This window comes from Benincasa hispida, chromosome 6 (assembly GCF_009727055.1).
Source record: "Benincasa hispida cultivar B227 chromosome 6, ASM972705v1, whole genome shotgun sequence".
Classification (NCBI taxonomy): domain Eukaryota; kingdom Viridiplantae; phylum Streptophyta; class Magnoliopsida; order Cucurbitales; family Cucurbitaceae; genus Benincasa; species Benincasa hispida.
Window position 1 is genome coordinate 45,025,723 of NC_052354.1, and position 13,836 is coordinate 45,039,558.

A 13,836-nucleotide genomic window follows, 5' to 3' on the forward strand; every position below is an offset into this window, starting at 1 on the left:
TAAGAAATTTTTTACATTGACAAATAATTTTTTTTAGAGTTTAATTGAAAATTTAAATATTTCTTTAAGATAGTTGAAATATATATATAACTATAAATGAAATTGATATGGAATGGAACTTTAGTTATTAGTCTCTCTTTTGGCCCAAAATTAATTTACTCCATTCTATAATTACGTTGTGTCTCATAATATTTAGGTAACATTATTAGCATGTCACATTAGTTAGTGACGACATGGTCGTTTTTATTTACTCTATCATTACGTGTAAATTCAAAAAATTCTACCTATTTAGTTTTTAAATTTTAATTAAAGGGGCAAAATTTATAATTTAACCTCTCATATATGATATATTGTTCTTTATAAAAAAAAATAAAAAGGAAAAACTTTCTTTTCCAAGATCACAAATGTGTTTCCTAAAAAAAAAAAAAATCACAAATGTCTTAATTGGTAATCTCATTATAATACATTAGAGCATGGTATATATTTGAAAGTAACGACTTTTTATTACTAGAAGAGTATTTCTAAATTTTAATGTGTTTGAAAAGATACATCCAAATGAATTTGAATTGATGTTCTAAACTTTATACTTCGTTTTAAAAATATCTTTCAACTTTAAAAAATTTCAACAATCTCCTTGAAATTAACACAAAAAACCATTTAGAAGAAATATATTGATTTTTTAAATAGAAAAAGTCACACTGACCATTAATTTTAAATAGAAACTGAGTACTTTATAAAGTATATAAACGAAAATGGTTAGTACCTTCTTCAAAAATACTTTTACGTTAGTATACGAACAAAAATGGTTAGTACCTCATTTTAATATCCCTAAAATTTTGATTATCCTTTGTCAATGCACGTAAACAAAAGTGATTTCTATATATTTGTGTATCTGTCTAAGTCAGAAAGAAATTCAGAGTCTATAACCAAAGAAAAAAAGGGAAGAATAGAAGATGTACATAAAGAAACTAGAAAGCAGCAACAATTTGTAAAAGTAGACAAGAAGCTAAATCATATCAAATTACATGGCCACCAGTCTCTCCATTGTCATAAAAATTTGATCCTTTGATGCATTCTCCGACCCCGACTCCGTCCATGAGCACAAATCGCATATCTTCGGGCGGCTTCCAATGTCGCTTTCTCTGGTTTATGAACCAGTTATTGATTTGCTTTTGGTCTAGACCAGTTATAACAGATAGTTTTGATTTTTCCTCCTCCTATCAAACCAGTTAACAAAGTGAACAAGTCATCAAATTGATTTGGTCATTTTTTTGTGAATATGAAATGTTTTGAACTGAGAAGAGATTGAAAAAATTACTGTAGGATAAGGCCATTTGTAATGAGTATTCCACCAGTCAAGTAAAGCCATTCTTGCATCTTTTGGCAGCTTCTCTTTCTTTCTCTTCTTCAAGAATTCCTTCTTCAAACTGCTGAGATAGCCACTGTATTTCTTCAGCAGCATTTCTTTGAGGTCTTGGTTTGTTTTTCGCATGCAGAACGACTCGTGGTTTCCCGGCATTTTCACCTGCCCATAGCTGCTCGGTTCTTCCTCCGGCGTCCCGGCTACTTCGTCTACGAACACACGGATCAAAAGAGTGGCAGCAAGGAACCGGAGGAGAACGAAGAATATAGTGGGAAGTTAGGAGCAGTTATATCACATTCATACACTACTTTTTGCATCAAAATGTTTATAAATGACAGTGTCAAAGCTTGAGGAACAAATTGCAAACAAACAACTTTCTCCTATGGCTTTGCTTCTACTTTGAGATGTTCTTGATATCTACTCAAAAAAGATATCGACACTACTTTGATTCAATGTATTTATATATTGAATTCTAACCAACTACTCGTTTCCTTAGGTCTTATTGCATAATCATTTTGTTTTCTGTTTTCTATTTTTTAAAATAAGCCTATAAACACTACTTCTACCTACCATTTTCTTACTTGCCTTTTGAAAATATTTTCAAAAAATAATCAAAATTTGAAAACTAAAATAAGTAGTTTTAACAACTTGGTTTTTTAAGGAATGTGAAAATTTTAATAAAAAAAAATTGAGGTAAGAAGAATAATTTTCAAAAACAGAAACCGAAAACCTTCTTTTGAGTACACCTTTCAAGCATTACCAAAATAATATCACTCCACAACTCACATCTCATCCCTTTTCCTTTCCCATTCTAAAGCTTTACTCCCAAACAATGAATAACTTTTCATGATAGTACATACAAGATTCATCATTGTAAAAAAGGTAACGATAACGCCCATCGTTAGCTACTCCGTTACGTCGCCTAAACATTGTTGTGAGAACAAGTGCTAAGACAATGGAAGTTCTCGACGAAAGTTACCGTTGGGATTCGGAAGAAAGATCTTGGTAGGAAAAGAAAGCCAAATTTTCCAAGAAACTGATGCAAAGTAGAGATGAATAAATGGAAGAAGAAAGTACCATTCATGGTGGAGTGAGAATCCGACGTCACAGTAAACGATCCTTTACACAGGTTGCTTAGCTCCAATTCAATGTTGGTCAAGAACATTGTTGCTTCATCAAATGGTTTGGATAGCTCATTCTTATATTGATGAAGAACCTCACAGTAAGACTCCTTCAAAAGGAAAGCAAAAAACAAAGAGAATGTCAGAAAGAACTCAATTTTCAAACAAATAGAAACAGAAAACAAGAAAGAAAGCAAACAAAAACATCAGAAAGTTCACCAATTACTTGTCTTTTCTTTCTTTGCTAACACTCCTACTTTGTGAAATATTTACCAATCTATCAAAATTATGATTTCCATTCTTCAAACTTCAAACAAGTTCAATCTTCATCCATAAATTACATTATCATAAGTACCATAATGAAAATGAACATGAGAACTGAAACATCAGATCATTAACAAATATAACCGATAGTGCAATGATTCGAATCTCTTGACGGTTTTTGCCGCCATTAGTCTTTGTACATTAAGATGTTCTATATCGAACTAAGGTCGAGCTATTGACAGTTTGTAACAGTCATTAGTCTTGTAAGATTATCATAAGTACCCTAATGAAAACTGCAACATTAGATCATTAACAAAGACAACTGATGGTGCATTCATTTGAATCCCACGATGGTTTTTGCTGCCATTAGTCTTTGTCAATTAAGCTGTTCAGTATCGAACTAAGGTCGAGCCATTGACGGTCGCAACTGTCGTTAGACTTGTAAGATTATCATAAGTACCCTCATGAAAACTGCAACATAAGATCATTAACTAAAACAACTGATAGTGCAATGATTCCAATCCCTTGACGGTTTTTGCTGCTATTAGTCTTTGTCAATTAAGCTGTTTGGTATCGAATAATCGAACTAAAGTCAAGCCGTTGACGGTTTTTAATTGTTGTTTAGTCTTGTAAGTGGAAAAGCAACATTAATCTAATAGGGATCGAAACGGAATCACACGTGTTTAGAGACTAAAACAAAGTATAATCCACAACTTGCAGATCTAAAGTACAAGTTGTTTTTTGGTTTACTTGTCAAGAATGTTTCTAAAGAACAAGAAAATTACAACAGGAAATCAAAACAAACAAACAAAAAGTACCATGAAGTTGTCCAGTTGAGGATCAGCTCCCAACTCAATAGAAGATCTAGGAGGGTGATTTTCACGGCCAATTTCTTCAAGAAGAGAGGCTACTTGTGGTGGAGCCCCAACCTTAAAAACACATCAAAATTCAAAAACATGACAACCTCAAACACAGCTAAAAACATCTAAAAACACCTTGAAAAACACATGATTCATAAAGAGAGAGGTAAAAAACAGAAAAAACAAGTAAATTTTCTAACTTTTTGGCATTCAACGTAAGCAGAAACCAGTTTGGGATAAAGGGGATGGTTGACAATTTGAGTTTTGATCATGTTAGACATGTTCGAACCAGTGGTGGCCTCAGCTTCAAGGTGAAGCATATCATCATCCACCATTAAAGCTTCATGAATCCCACCACAGCTGGTGCTTGCAATGGCTTCACCTCCAACAACACTATTAGAATATGAGGCTATAACAGAGTTGTTAAGCCTGTAAAACTCTTCCATTTCCTCAAACTTCAAAGCTTGGAAGATTGAATTTTCTGTCTTTACTTCAAAAACCCCTAGAGAGAAACTGGAGACATGACTGTTAAGTGAGAGGAAAGTTTAGGTTATAAAAAGAAAAAAGAAAAAGAAAATAAAGATACTGATATAATAATGATGATACTAAGAAATATTGTTATCAGCCAGCTAAATTTAAGGGGGGATTCCATTTTTGTCATAATACTCATTCTGAACTTAACAAGGTGTGCTTGTAGGATTCTTTTTGTTAGAATATTTAACAAACCCTTTTACTTGTTACAAAAAGAAAATTCATGCTACCTTCATTCATTGTTTATCGTAAAAGAAGCATATAAAAAGCGGTACAGTTCATGAAACAAAATGATATAATATCTATGACATATCGAATGCTAAATGGAAGAAGTATGGACACAACAGTTGGAAAACTTGTAACTTTTGTTTGTTATAATTTAACAACTTAAGCTTGTGGAACTCAATTTGTATAGAGATTTTTGTATGAAATGACCTAATCTTGGAGGCATTAGTGTGAAATGACTCAATCTTAAAAACCAATAAAAACTAACACTTTGCTTACGTCATAGAGCACTCTATCGCCTTGCCATGATTTTAAATCCCATCTCGATATTATAAAAAAATTTGTTGTGATTTCACGAGGTATCCTCCCATCGTGACATGACTTGGTTAAGGCTCTATTATAATATCGCGGTGGGAGAGCACCCATGACCTCAATTGGCCGAATGGTGATTGAAAAAAAAAACTTCACGAGTGAATTGAACATCGCACTAGGGTTCTAACTATTTCGCGATGGGAGAGACGTCTCTATCGCGAGGAGTTTCAGCGGTAGAGTACTCCGTGACGTAAGAAAAATGTTAGTTTTTATTGATTTCTTAAGATTGGGTCATTCCAAATCAACGCCTCCAAGATTAAGTCACCCGTACAAAAATTTCCTTTGTATATAGTGGTACTAACTTTTACAGAATACAAGTTTATATAAGAATTTTGATATCTTGGATATAAGGGAAAAGAAAAAAGAGTTTTTGAGAAGTGTGGATGAAAGAACAGTTGATAGAAGGATTTGACAAGGCTAAGCTCTAGTCTGTATTAGTAGAGGTCATATAGCTCTGTCTTCTCCAAGTCTGAAATGACATTCCTCCAGCTTTCATGATCTCATTGGCTGACTCACTGCTACTATCTTTCATTTCATTCTACTTTAATTTACTGTGCATTTCTCTCTCTCTTTTTTACAATTTTTCTCCTTACCATAAACAAGAACAAGAAGGGTTTCCACTCATGGAAAAAAAAAAAAAAAAACAAAACAAAAAGATGCCCTTTGAGTTATTTTTGTTCACACACATCTAGCTGAGCTGCTGCTTCCTGATTTGTCTGTGAGTTTTTTGGTTTGGCACATCCATGAGAAATAAGAACACATTTCATGTTCAATGGATGAACTTTATTTTTTGCAATGTAATAATGAAAACCAAACTTCTTATAAGTTAGTTGTTATTGCATGAAAATGGGATATGTTCTCTGTCTTTAAAGTCATGGAGGAACTGTTTTTCCTAAAAAAACATGCCTTTATATCTCTTTTGAACAAACATTGTGTTAATATATAAAAACACTCAAAAGAATCATCATTTACCTGTTGGTGTCTTCTAAGAAAGGTCTCTATCATACATCAGAGATGCGAATATAGTTTCGTTTATCAATTATATTTGAAATGCGATTAAAGTATCTGAGTAGGCCCTAACAAGATGTATCAGAGCAAGCCTCAGCATAGCCATGTCAATAAGAATCCTCAAGTGTCGAACAAAATGTAGTCATGACCAAAGTATTCATCCATGGTTGAGCCTTCAGACAGGTAGTGTGCTCAAGTGTAATTCAAAGATCATATGATTATTTGAAGGAAGGTTCGATGGTCCTTTGTTTGAGGGTAGGATTGTTGGGAATGCAATCAAAGTCCTAGATCGGTTAAATAAGAAGATAATTATGGGTTTATAAGAGAAGACAACTATCTCTAATGGTATGAAATCTTTTTGGTGAAACCAAAAGCAAAGTTATGAGAATTATGCTCAAAGTTTCATAGAGATATTTGGAGGAAGTTGGCTCAATCAGTCACGAATATCAAATATATGTCAACCATGTCATTTTAACGTATATTATAGCAAAAGGGAAAAAGAAAAGCAACAGAGTTTCTTTCTTTTAGAAATGAATAATTGTTAAGTATATTTTGAGTCACTCATCATTATTATTAGTAACATTTTGCTAAGATACAGACACTATATTATTAGAATAATCTATGAAGTTGAATAAAGTTAATGAGGCAAATCTTTGACTCAAACAAAATGGTTTAACTTTGTGATGACCAGATGAGGTTTGTTGATTCCCCTTTTCTTCATAATGTAATATATAGTTGGATTTGCTGTTTTCTTTTCTTTTTTTTCCAAATGAGAATGAGTCAAAAGCTAGAGCTGATTGCTACTTTTTTTGGGAGATAAAAAGCTCTCATTATCTCAAATTAATTTACTAAAAAATCACACTGTTGGAGATTCCAATCAGGTGCTAATTATTTTTGGTTGTCTGCTAGCTACCACTAAGATATAGAAGCTGCCTTTTGGTTTAGCAGATCATGTTTTGCCAATACATCCACAACAAGATTTTTTTTTTCTTTTTTTTTTTTTTGCGGGGGTATCAATGGAAATTAAGTTTATAATTTCTATTTTGGGAAAAATTTTCATATCAGTTGGATTTTTTGAAAGATTACTTGCACATTTTGAGAAAGATTTCCAGTATATAAATCAAAGAGTTTTTCATTCTTCCCTATAGAATCATGTATTTAATTTATTATCTTTTGTATATTTATTTGTATCTTTATTCAGGTATATCTAGTTAGTTGAGATTTTTTTTCCCTAGTTTCTAATTAACCCTAGTTTAGCCTAATTGTATCTTTAAAAGGCCTTGTAGTAAATGAGAAATTATTATTCTACTCAAAATTACATGGTATCACAACGGTAGAAAAAAAATCTCTAATAGATACATTTGATGTTAGAATTTTCATCCACCTAAAAGTCCCATCAAAAGATCTCTTTCTCCAGCTTGATTTCTTTCCTCTTCATAATTGTGTGGCATTTATGTTTTCCTCTTCGTCAACATGAATTCTTTTTTTTTTCCCAAGTGTGACATTTATTCCCATTAAAAGAGAGATTCGTGGAAAAAATACCCAAAAAATTCGGAAAAAAAAAACTCATCAGTTTGAATAAAATTTAATTGAGTGCAACAGAATTTGAAACCCACAATCTCTTAGTATGGATATATCGCTTGAGGAAAAAAAATCAAAATCAATCGACCCCCACTAATAATATTACCATATTCGATCTAGCCCATACCACCAAAAAAATTCCCTAATCTCAATACCTAAGGCAAATGGCAAGAGATCTTACAATTCACTCATCAATGCATATTATTGTGCATCGATTGAATGGGGTTCTTAATCGATGAATCTTATGCTTCGAATATTGATGATGTTGCGTACAAAACGTGGAGGTCCGAGAACTCCTTGTAATAGCTTGGTTGCTTAATTCTATGGATCGCTCAATTGCTAAACCTCACATGTTTATGAAGACAGCAAAAGAAGTACGAAATTCCATTCAAGAGACCTACTCTGACCTTGAGAATGCTTCGCAAATTTTTGAATTAAAAATCAAGTTATGGCAATCAAAACAAGGAGAAGGTGATGTCACAACCTATTACAATGAGATGGTTACATTGTGGCATGAACTAGACCATTGTGGCATGAACTAGACCAATGCAGGGAGATGTGTGGAAGAACATAGCGAATTTCACTCGTTATCAGAAGCAGGAAGAGAATGACCATGTGTTCATATTCCTTATAGGTGGACCATGTGTTCATATTCCTTGTAGGTGCGAGAATAGAGGAAAGTCGCCGCAAGGTTATGCAACCTCCAATTCTTGAAAATAGTAGTAATACAGTCGCCTTTAACTCATTAGTATGATCAAAGTGGAGATCAGAAGAAAAAGTCATGGTGTGATCACTCTGCATACTTGTAAGACTTGTTGGAAAATACATGACAAGCCTACAGGATGGAAACCAAAGACTGAACATACTCTCCATACTATGGTTGAAACTTCACAAGAACATCTAGTCAAATCAACTCTGGAACAAATAGAACAAATCCTAAAATTACTCAATCTTGACATTTTTCCATTATGTTAATCTTGACACTTCTCCATTAGTTGTTATTAGTTGTAACAAGTTTTTGCTATTTTTTGTTAGTTATTAATTGTAACAAGTTTTTGTTATTTTTTGTTATTTTTGTTAATATTCTCATTAGTAGGTAATTGCTCCTTTTTCTCCTTTATTGTACATCTATATAATGTATCTTTACTATCATTAAATAAATGAGAGAGAAAAGTATTATTTACTTTTGGCTTTTCCACTTCCAATATGGTATTAGAGAGAGAAAATTCCCCAAATCCATAAATTTTTTTCCCCTTTCCCCTTGTTTTTCTCGAGACACCTCTTCGTCCTCCGGCCGATCCATCTTCCTCAGCCGATTTTTCAACTACTGGGCTTCCTCTTTCTCATCCTGATCAGTACACTCCCTACGCTTTTCATCACAGTGACACTTCCAATCTTGTTCTTGTTTCCGAACTTCTCACAGACGACAACTACGTTTCTTGGAGCAGATCGATGGTTCTTTCCCTCTCCATCCAAAACAAACTTGGTTTCATTGATGGTTCTCTCCCTTGGCCCACAAGTGATTTTCTTCCCTTATGGATTTGTAACAATAATGTTGTTGTTGCTTGGATTCTCAACTCTGTTTCTAAGAGTATTTCTTCAAGTATTCTCTTCACCGAATCGGCTCGAGCAATCTAGCTTGACCTTCAAGATTGTTTCAAAAGATGTAACGTACCTCGCATTTTTCATCTCAAACGCGAGTTATCCAGCCTCAAGTAAGATCAAGACTTCGTCACTATGTATTTTACTAAAATGAAGATTTTCTATGATGAGTATGTTTCCTATCGCCCTGGTTGTATGTGTGGGCAGTGTACCTGTGGCGGCATCAAATCCATGGAAGACTTTCTTCAATTCGAGTATCTCTTCTGTTTTCTGATGGGGCTAAACGACAGCTTCAACCATACTTGTTCTCAACTTCTTCTCATGGATCCGCCTCCACCTTTTAATAAAGCTTTTTCATTTGTTGTTCAACAAGAACAACATCAATCCCTTGCTAATCCCCCTTCTTCTGCTATTACATTGGCTATGCAGAAGAATGATAACCCTTTGCAACAGAGTCATCACCAGCCCTCTTCGAAGCAGACTAAAAGTCACCCTGTTTGCACCTATTACAACATCACCGGTCATACTGCTGATAAATGCTACAAGCTCCATGGATATCCATCAGACTATAAGCATAAAGGATTCTCAAATCAGGTTCATAAGCAACATCCTTCCTCCAGTTCATCTGCTAATCCTGTTGATTCTGCATCTTCCTCGTCCCCTGCTCCATCTGGGAATATGATTACCAATGACACTCTTCAACAACTCTTCACTATGCTGCAATCCAAGCTTAATATGGCCAAGGCCAAAATTGATTCAGTCACACATGTAGCAGGTAATTGTTCTCAAATTCTCTCTAATCATGAATGGATCATTGATTCTGGGGCTTCTACACATATGTTTCCAAAGGCATTTATTTCACGAGCTCCTGCCGACTAGTACTACTATTGTTCTGCCTGATAACACAAGAATTTCAGTCTCTTTTATTGGCATCGTCACACTTTTTGGGTCACTGCATCTTCATCATGTTCTATATGTTCCAAAATTTCAGTACAACTTACTTTCTATTAGTGCTTTAACATCTGATGGTAATGTCTTTGTCCATTTCTCCACTGATTCTTGTGATATTCAGGAAAAATCCACTTTGAAGACGATTGGCAAGGGTAGGTTGCGTGATGGTTTGTATATTGTTGAACAACCTCACATCAGTACAATACCTTCTCCTGTTATTACTGCTGCTTCTTCAAATAATTATTCCTTATGGCATGCCAGGCTTGGACATCCATCCCTATCTCGATTATCTGCTTTGAAACATGTTTTACATCTTGATTATCTTTCTCTGCATAGCACATTCTCTTGTGACATTTGTCCTTTAGCAAAACAAAAGAAATTGTCTTTTGAATCGCATAATAATAGATCATCTGTTGTTTTTTACTTGATTCATGCTGATATTTGGGGTCCTTTTTCTACACCTACTCATGCTGGACATAAATTTTTCCTTACTATAATAGATGATCACAATCGTTTAGATGATCACAGTCGTTTTACTTGGGTATTCATGTTAAAATCCAAGTCTGATGTTTTGAAGATTATACCTCAGTTCTTTTCTTATGTTGAAACTCAGTATGATAAGAAAATCAAAGTGTTTCGTTCTGATAATGCTTCTGAACTTTTCTTTGTTGAGTTTTTCTTACAAATATGGGTTTTACATCGATATTCTTGTGTGGGCAGACCAGAATAGAATTTTGTAGTTGAATGTAAGCACCAACATTTGTTAAATATTTCCAGAGCATTGTTCTTTCAATCCAGAGTCCCTCTCAAATTTTGGAATGAATGTATTTTGACTGCAGTATATCTTATTAACAGAATACCTTCACCTATTCTGGGATGGAAAACGCCTTATAAGTTGTTGCAGGGTACTTTGGCTGATTATTCTCTTATTATAACTTTTGGGTGCCTATGTTTTGCTTCTACTTTGTCTCATGGTCAATCCAAGTTTGCTCCACGGGCTGTCCCTACTGTCTTTATTGGTTATCCACCAGGTATGAAGGCTTACAAACTTTTTGATATCACTAGTAACAAGTTCTTTATTTCCCACGATGTTGTTTTCCATGAACATTTATTCCCTTTTCATAAAGTGACCTTGGAGAAACCCGACCCTTTTCAGCATATTGTCCTTTCTATAGCCCTTGACATTGATTTTTCAACCCACCCTACCACTGCACCCTCCTTACCTTCCACTCTCATTGAACCTTTTTCTTCTACTAATCATTCCCCATCCATTCCCTGTTCGGTGCCTCCTACAACTATATCTTCAGTTTCTTCACCTGTCACATCCCTCTCCCCCACCCCCCCCCCTTCCACTGATCTTTCATCTCAGCAACCTTCCCCTTCTTCCAACCTAAATACTCAACCCTTTGCTGCACCTAAAAGGACATCTAAACCAATCAAACCCCCTTCCTATGTTAAAGACTATCACTGCAACCTCACATCCCAAACTTCTCTTTCCAATTTTTCTACACATCATCCTATACACGCATCTCTTTCTTATGATCACCTCTCCCCTGTTTTTCGTATGTTTTCCATTGCCATCTTCGCTCATTATGAACCAAAATTTTATCATCAAGCCATACCTTATGACCATTGGAAGACAACTATGAAGCTTGAACTGCAAGCTATGGAAGACAATGACACTTTGGAGGTTTTTCCTTTACCTCCATCCAAACATAGCATCGGTTGCAAGTGGGTGTATAAATTCAAACATCGTGTTGATGGTTCCATCGAGAGATACAAAGCCCGGCTTGTTGCTAAAGGATATACTCAACAGGAAGGTCTGGATTTTCTTGAGACATTTTCTTCTATGGCCAAATTAGTCACTGTTCGAGTTCTTCTTTTTAGCTGACACTTATCAATGGCCTCTGGTTCAACTCAATGTCAACAATGCCTTTCTTCATGGAGATTTGTTTGAAGAGGTTTATATGGACCTCCCATTTGGCTATACACCTAAGGTTCATCACAAAGGCAAGCTTGTTTGTAGATTAAAGAAGTCTATATATGGTCTCAAGCAGGCTTCAAGGCAATGGTTTGCCAAATTTTCTGATGTTTTGGTTTTTTCCTTGGTTTTCAACAGTCTAAAGCCGATTACTCTCTGTTTTGTTCGTGGTTCTGGCTCTAGTTTTATTGTTTATTGGTGATTGTTGATGACATTGTCATTACTGGTGCAGATATCAAGCTTATTGATGAACTTAAACAGGTTTTACATGTTGCTTTTAAGTTCAAAAGACCTTGGACCGTTGAAGTATTTTCTGGGCCTTGAGCTTGCTCGTTCATCTCAAGGTATTTCCATTTCTCAACGGCATTATACACTTTAAATCCTTAAGGATACTGGTCTTCTTGGTGCTAAGCCAGTCAATCTCCTCATGGATCCGAATGTTAAGCTTCGAAATTCTGACCATGAAGTTCTTGATGATCCTTCTCCCTATAGAAGACTGGTTGGTCGCCTTCTTTACTTGACTATTTCACGGATGGACATTGTATTTGTTGTTAATAAACTTAGTCAATTTGTGGCTAAACCATGCAAAGCTCGTTTATATGCAGCATATCATCTCTTGCGTTATCTGAAATCAGCCCCTGGCCAAGGTGTTTTGATCACCCCTGCCGATTCTTTTTAGCTAAGCGCCTTTGCTAACTCTAATTAGGCATCTTGCCTTGATACACGGAAGTCTACAATGGGTTATGTATTTTTTTTGGGCACGTCTCTTGTTTCATGGAAGTCTAAGAAGCAGAATGTGGTTTCAAGATCTTCTGCAGAGGCTGAATATCGAGCTCTTGCTTCCACAACCTGTGAACTTGTATGGCTTCAGTCTCTTCTTCATGATTTACTCATTCATATTCATCAAACTTCTTTGCTTTATTGTGATAATCAATCTGCCATTCACCTTGCCAACAATCCTATTTTTCATGAGCGGACTAAACATATCGAGCTTGACTGTCATTTTGTTCGAGATAAAGTTACTGATGGTTCTGTTAAGCTGTTGCCCATCCGTTCTATACATCAACTTGTTGATAGCTTCACTAAAGCTCTTCCATTTTCACTGTTTTCGGCTATAAAATCCAAGTTGGGTTTGTCAAACATTTTCAGTCCAACTTGAGGGGGGATATTAGTTGTTATTAGTTGTAACAAGTTTTTGCTATTTTTTTGTTAGTTGTTATTAGTTGTAACAAGTTTTTGTTATTTTTTTTTTATTTTTGTTAATATCCTCATTAGTAGGTAACTGTTCCTTTTTCTCCTTTATTGTACATCTATATAATGTATCTTTACTGTCATTAAATAAATGAGAGAGAAAAGTATTATTTACTTTTGGTTTTTCCACTTCCAATAGTTTGCACAAAATGGTAAATTACATTATGTATCTTAATCTTCCATAGATGCCATTATGTTCGTTTGCACAAAATGGTAAATTACATTATGTACCTTAATCTTCCCTGGATAATAGATTCACTGATCATATGACTAGTTCCTCTGGCCTTTTTCCTTCTTATAAACCTTGTGTAGGGAATAAAAAAGTGAGAATGGCTGATGGTTCTTATTCTACCATAGCTGGTGTTAATAACATTGCAATATCATCGTCTTTGGTCCTATCTAATGCTTGCATATTCCCAAGTTGACTTATAATCTTATATCTCAAAGAAAAATCACAAAAGACCTACCATGCCTTGCTAATTTTTCATCTTCACTTTGTAGGCCTCAGGAAGTTGATTGGCTTAGGGAAAGTGGTGGTCTTTATTTTCTGGATAAGAAGTCCAACTCAAATAAATAAGCTCAAAGAAGGTCATGCCTCCAAACTGGTATTTTAGACTAGGTCATCCAAATTTCTTTTACTTAAAAAGATTGTTTCCAAACTTATTTCTTAATAGAGAACCGTCACTTTTTCAATGCGAAATTTGTGCATATGCAAAACATCATAGA

At 34.8% G+C, this 13,836-nt stretch overlaps 1 protein-coding gene across 1 annotated transcript; it reads right to left on the reverse strand.

The window, feature by feature from the left end:
* Positions 1 to 868: 868 nt before the first annotated feature.
* On the reverse strand, positions 869 to 4,546 carry LOC120079581 (homeobox protein knotted-1-like 1). The gene is made up of 5 exons (XM_039033813.1): positions 3,809 to 4,546; positions 3,567 to 3,677; positions 2,441 to 2,594; positions 1,319 to 1,572; positions 869 to 1,217 (listed from the first exon to the last, which is right to left on the reverse strand). The coding sequence occupies exons 1-5, from the start codon at positions 4,052 to 4,054 to the stop codon at positions 1,017 to 1,019; spliced, it is 966 nt and encodes a 321-aa protein (XP_038889741.1). The 5' UTR covers positions 4,055 to 4,546; the 3' UTR covers positions 869 to 1,016.
* Positions 4,547 to 13,836: the final 9,290 nt, after the last annotated feature.

Excerpts from the sequence above, each read along its gene's own strand:
- LOC120079581 (XM_039033813.1), bottom strand. The coding sequence starts at position 4,054 with ATGGAAGAGTTTTACAGGCTTAACAACTCTGTTATAGCCTCATATTCT. Across the intron at positions 3,678-3,808 it reads CTTACGTTGAATGCCAAAAA|GTTGGGGCTCCACCACAAGT; the intron begins GTTAGAAAATTT and ends TGTGTTTTTAAG. Across the intron at positions 2,595-3,566 it reads CTCAACTGGACAACTTCATG|GAGTCTTACTGTGAGGTTCT; the intron begins GTACTTTTTGTT and ends TTCCTTTTGAAG.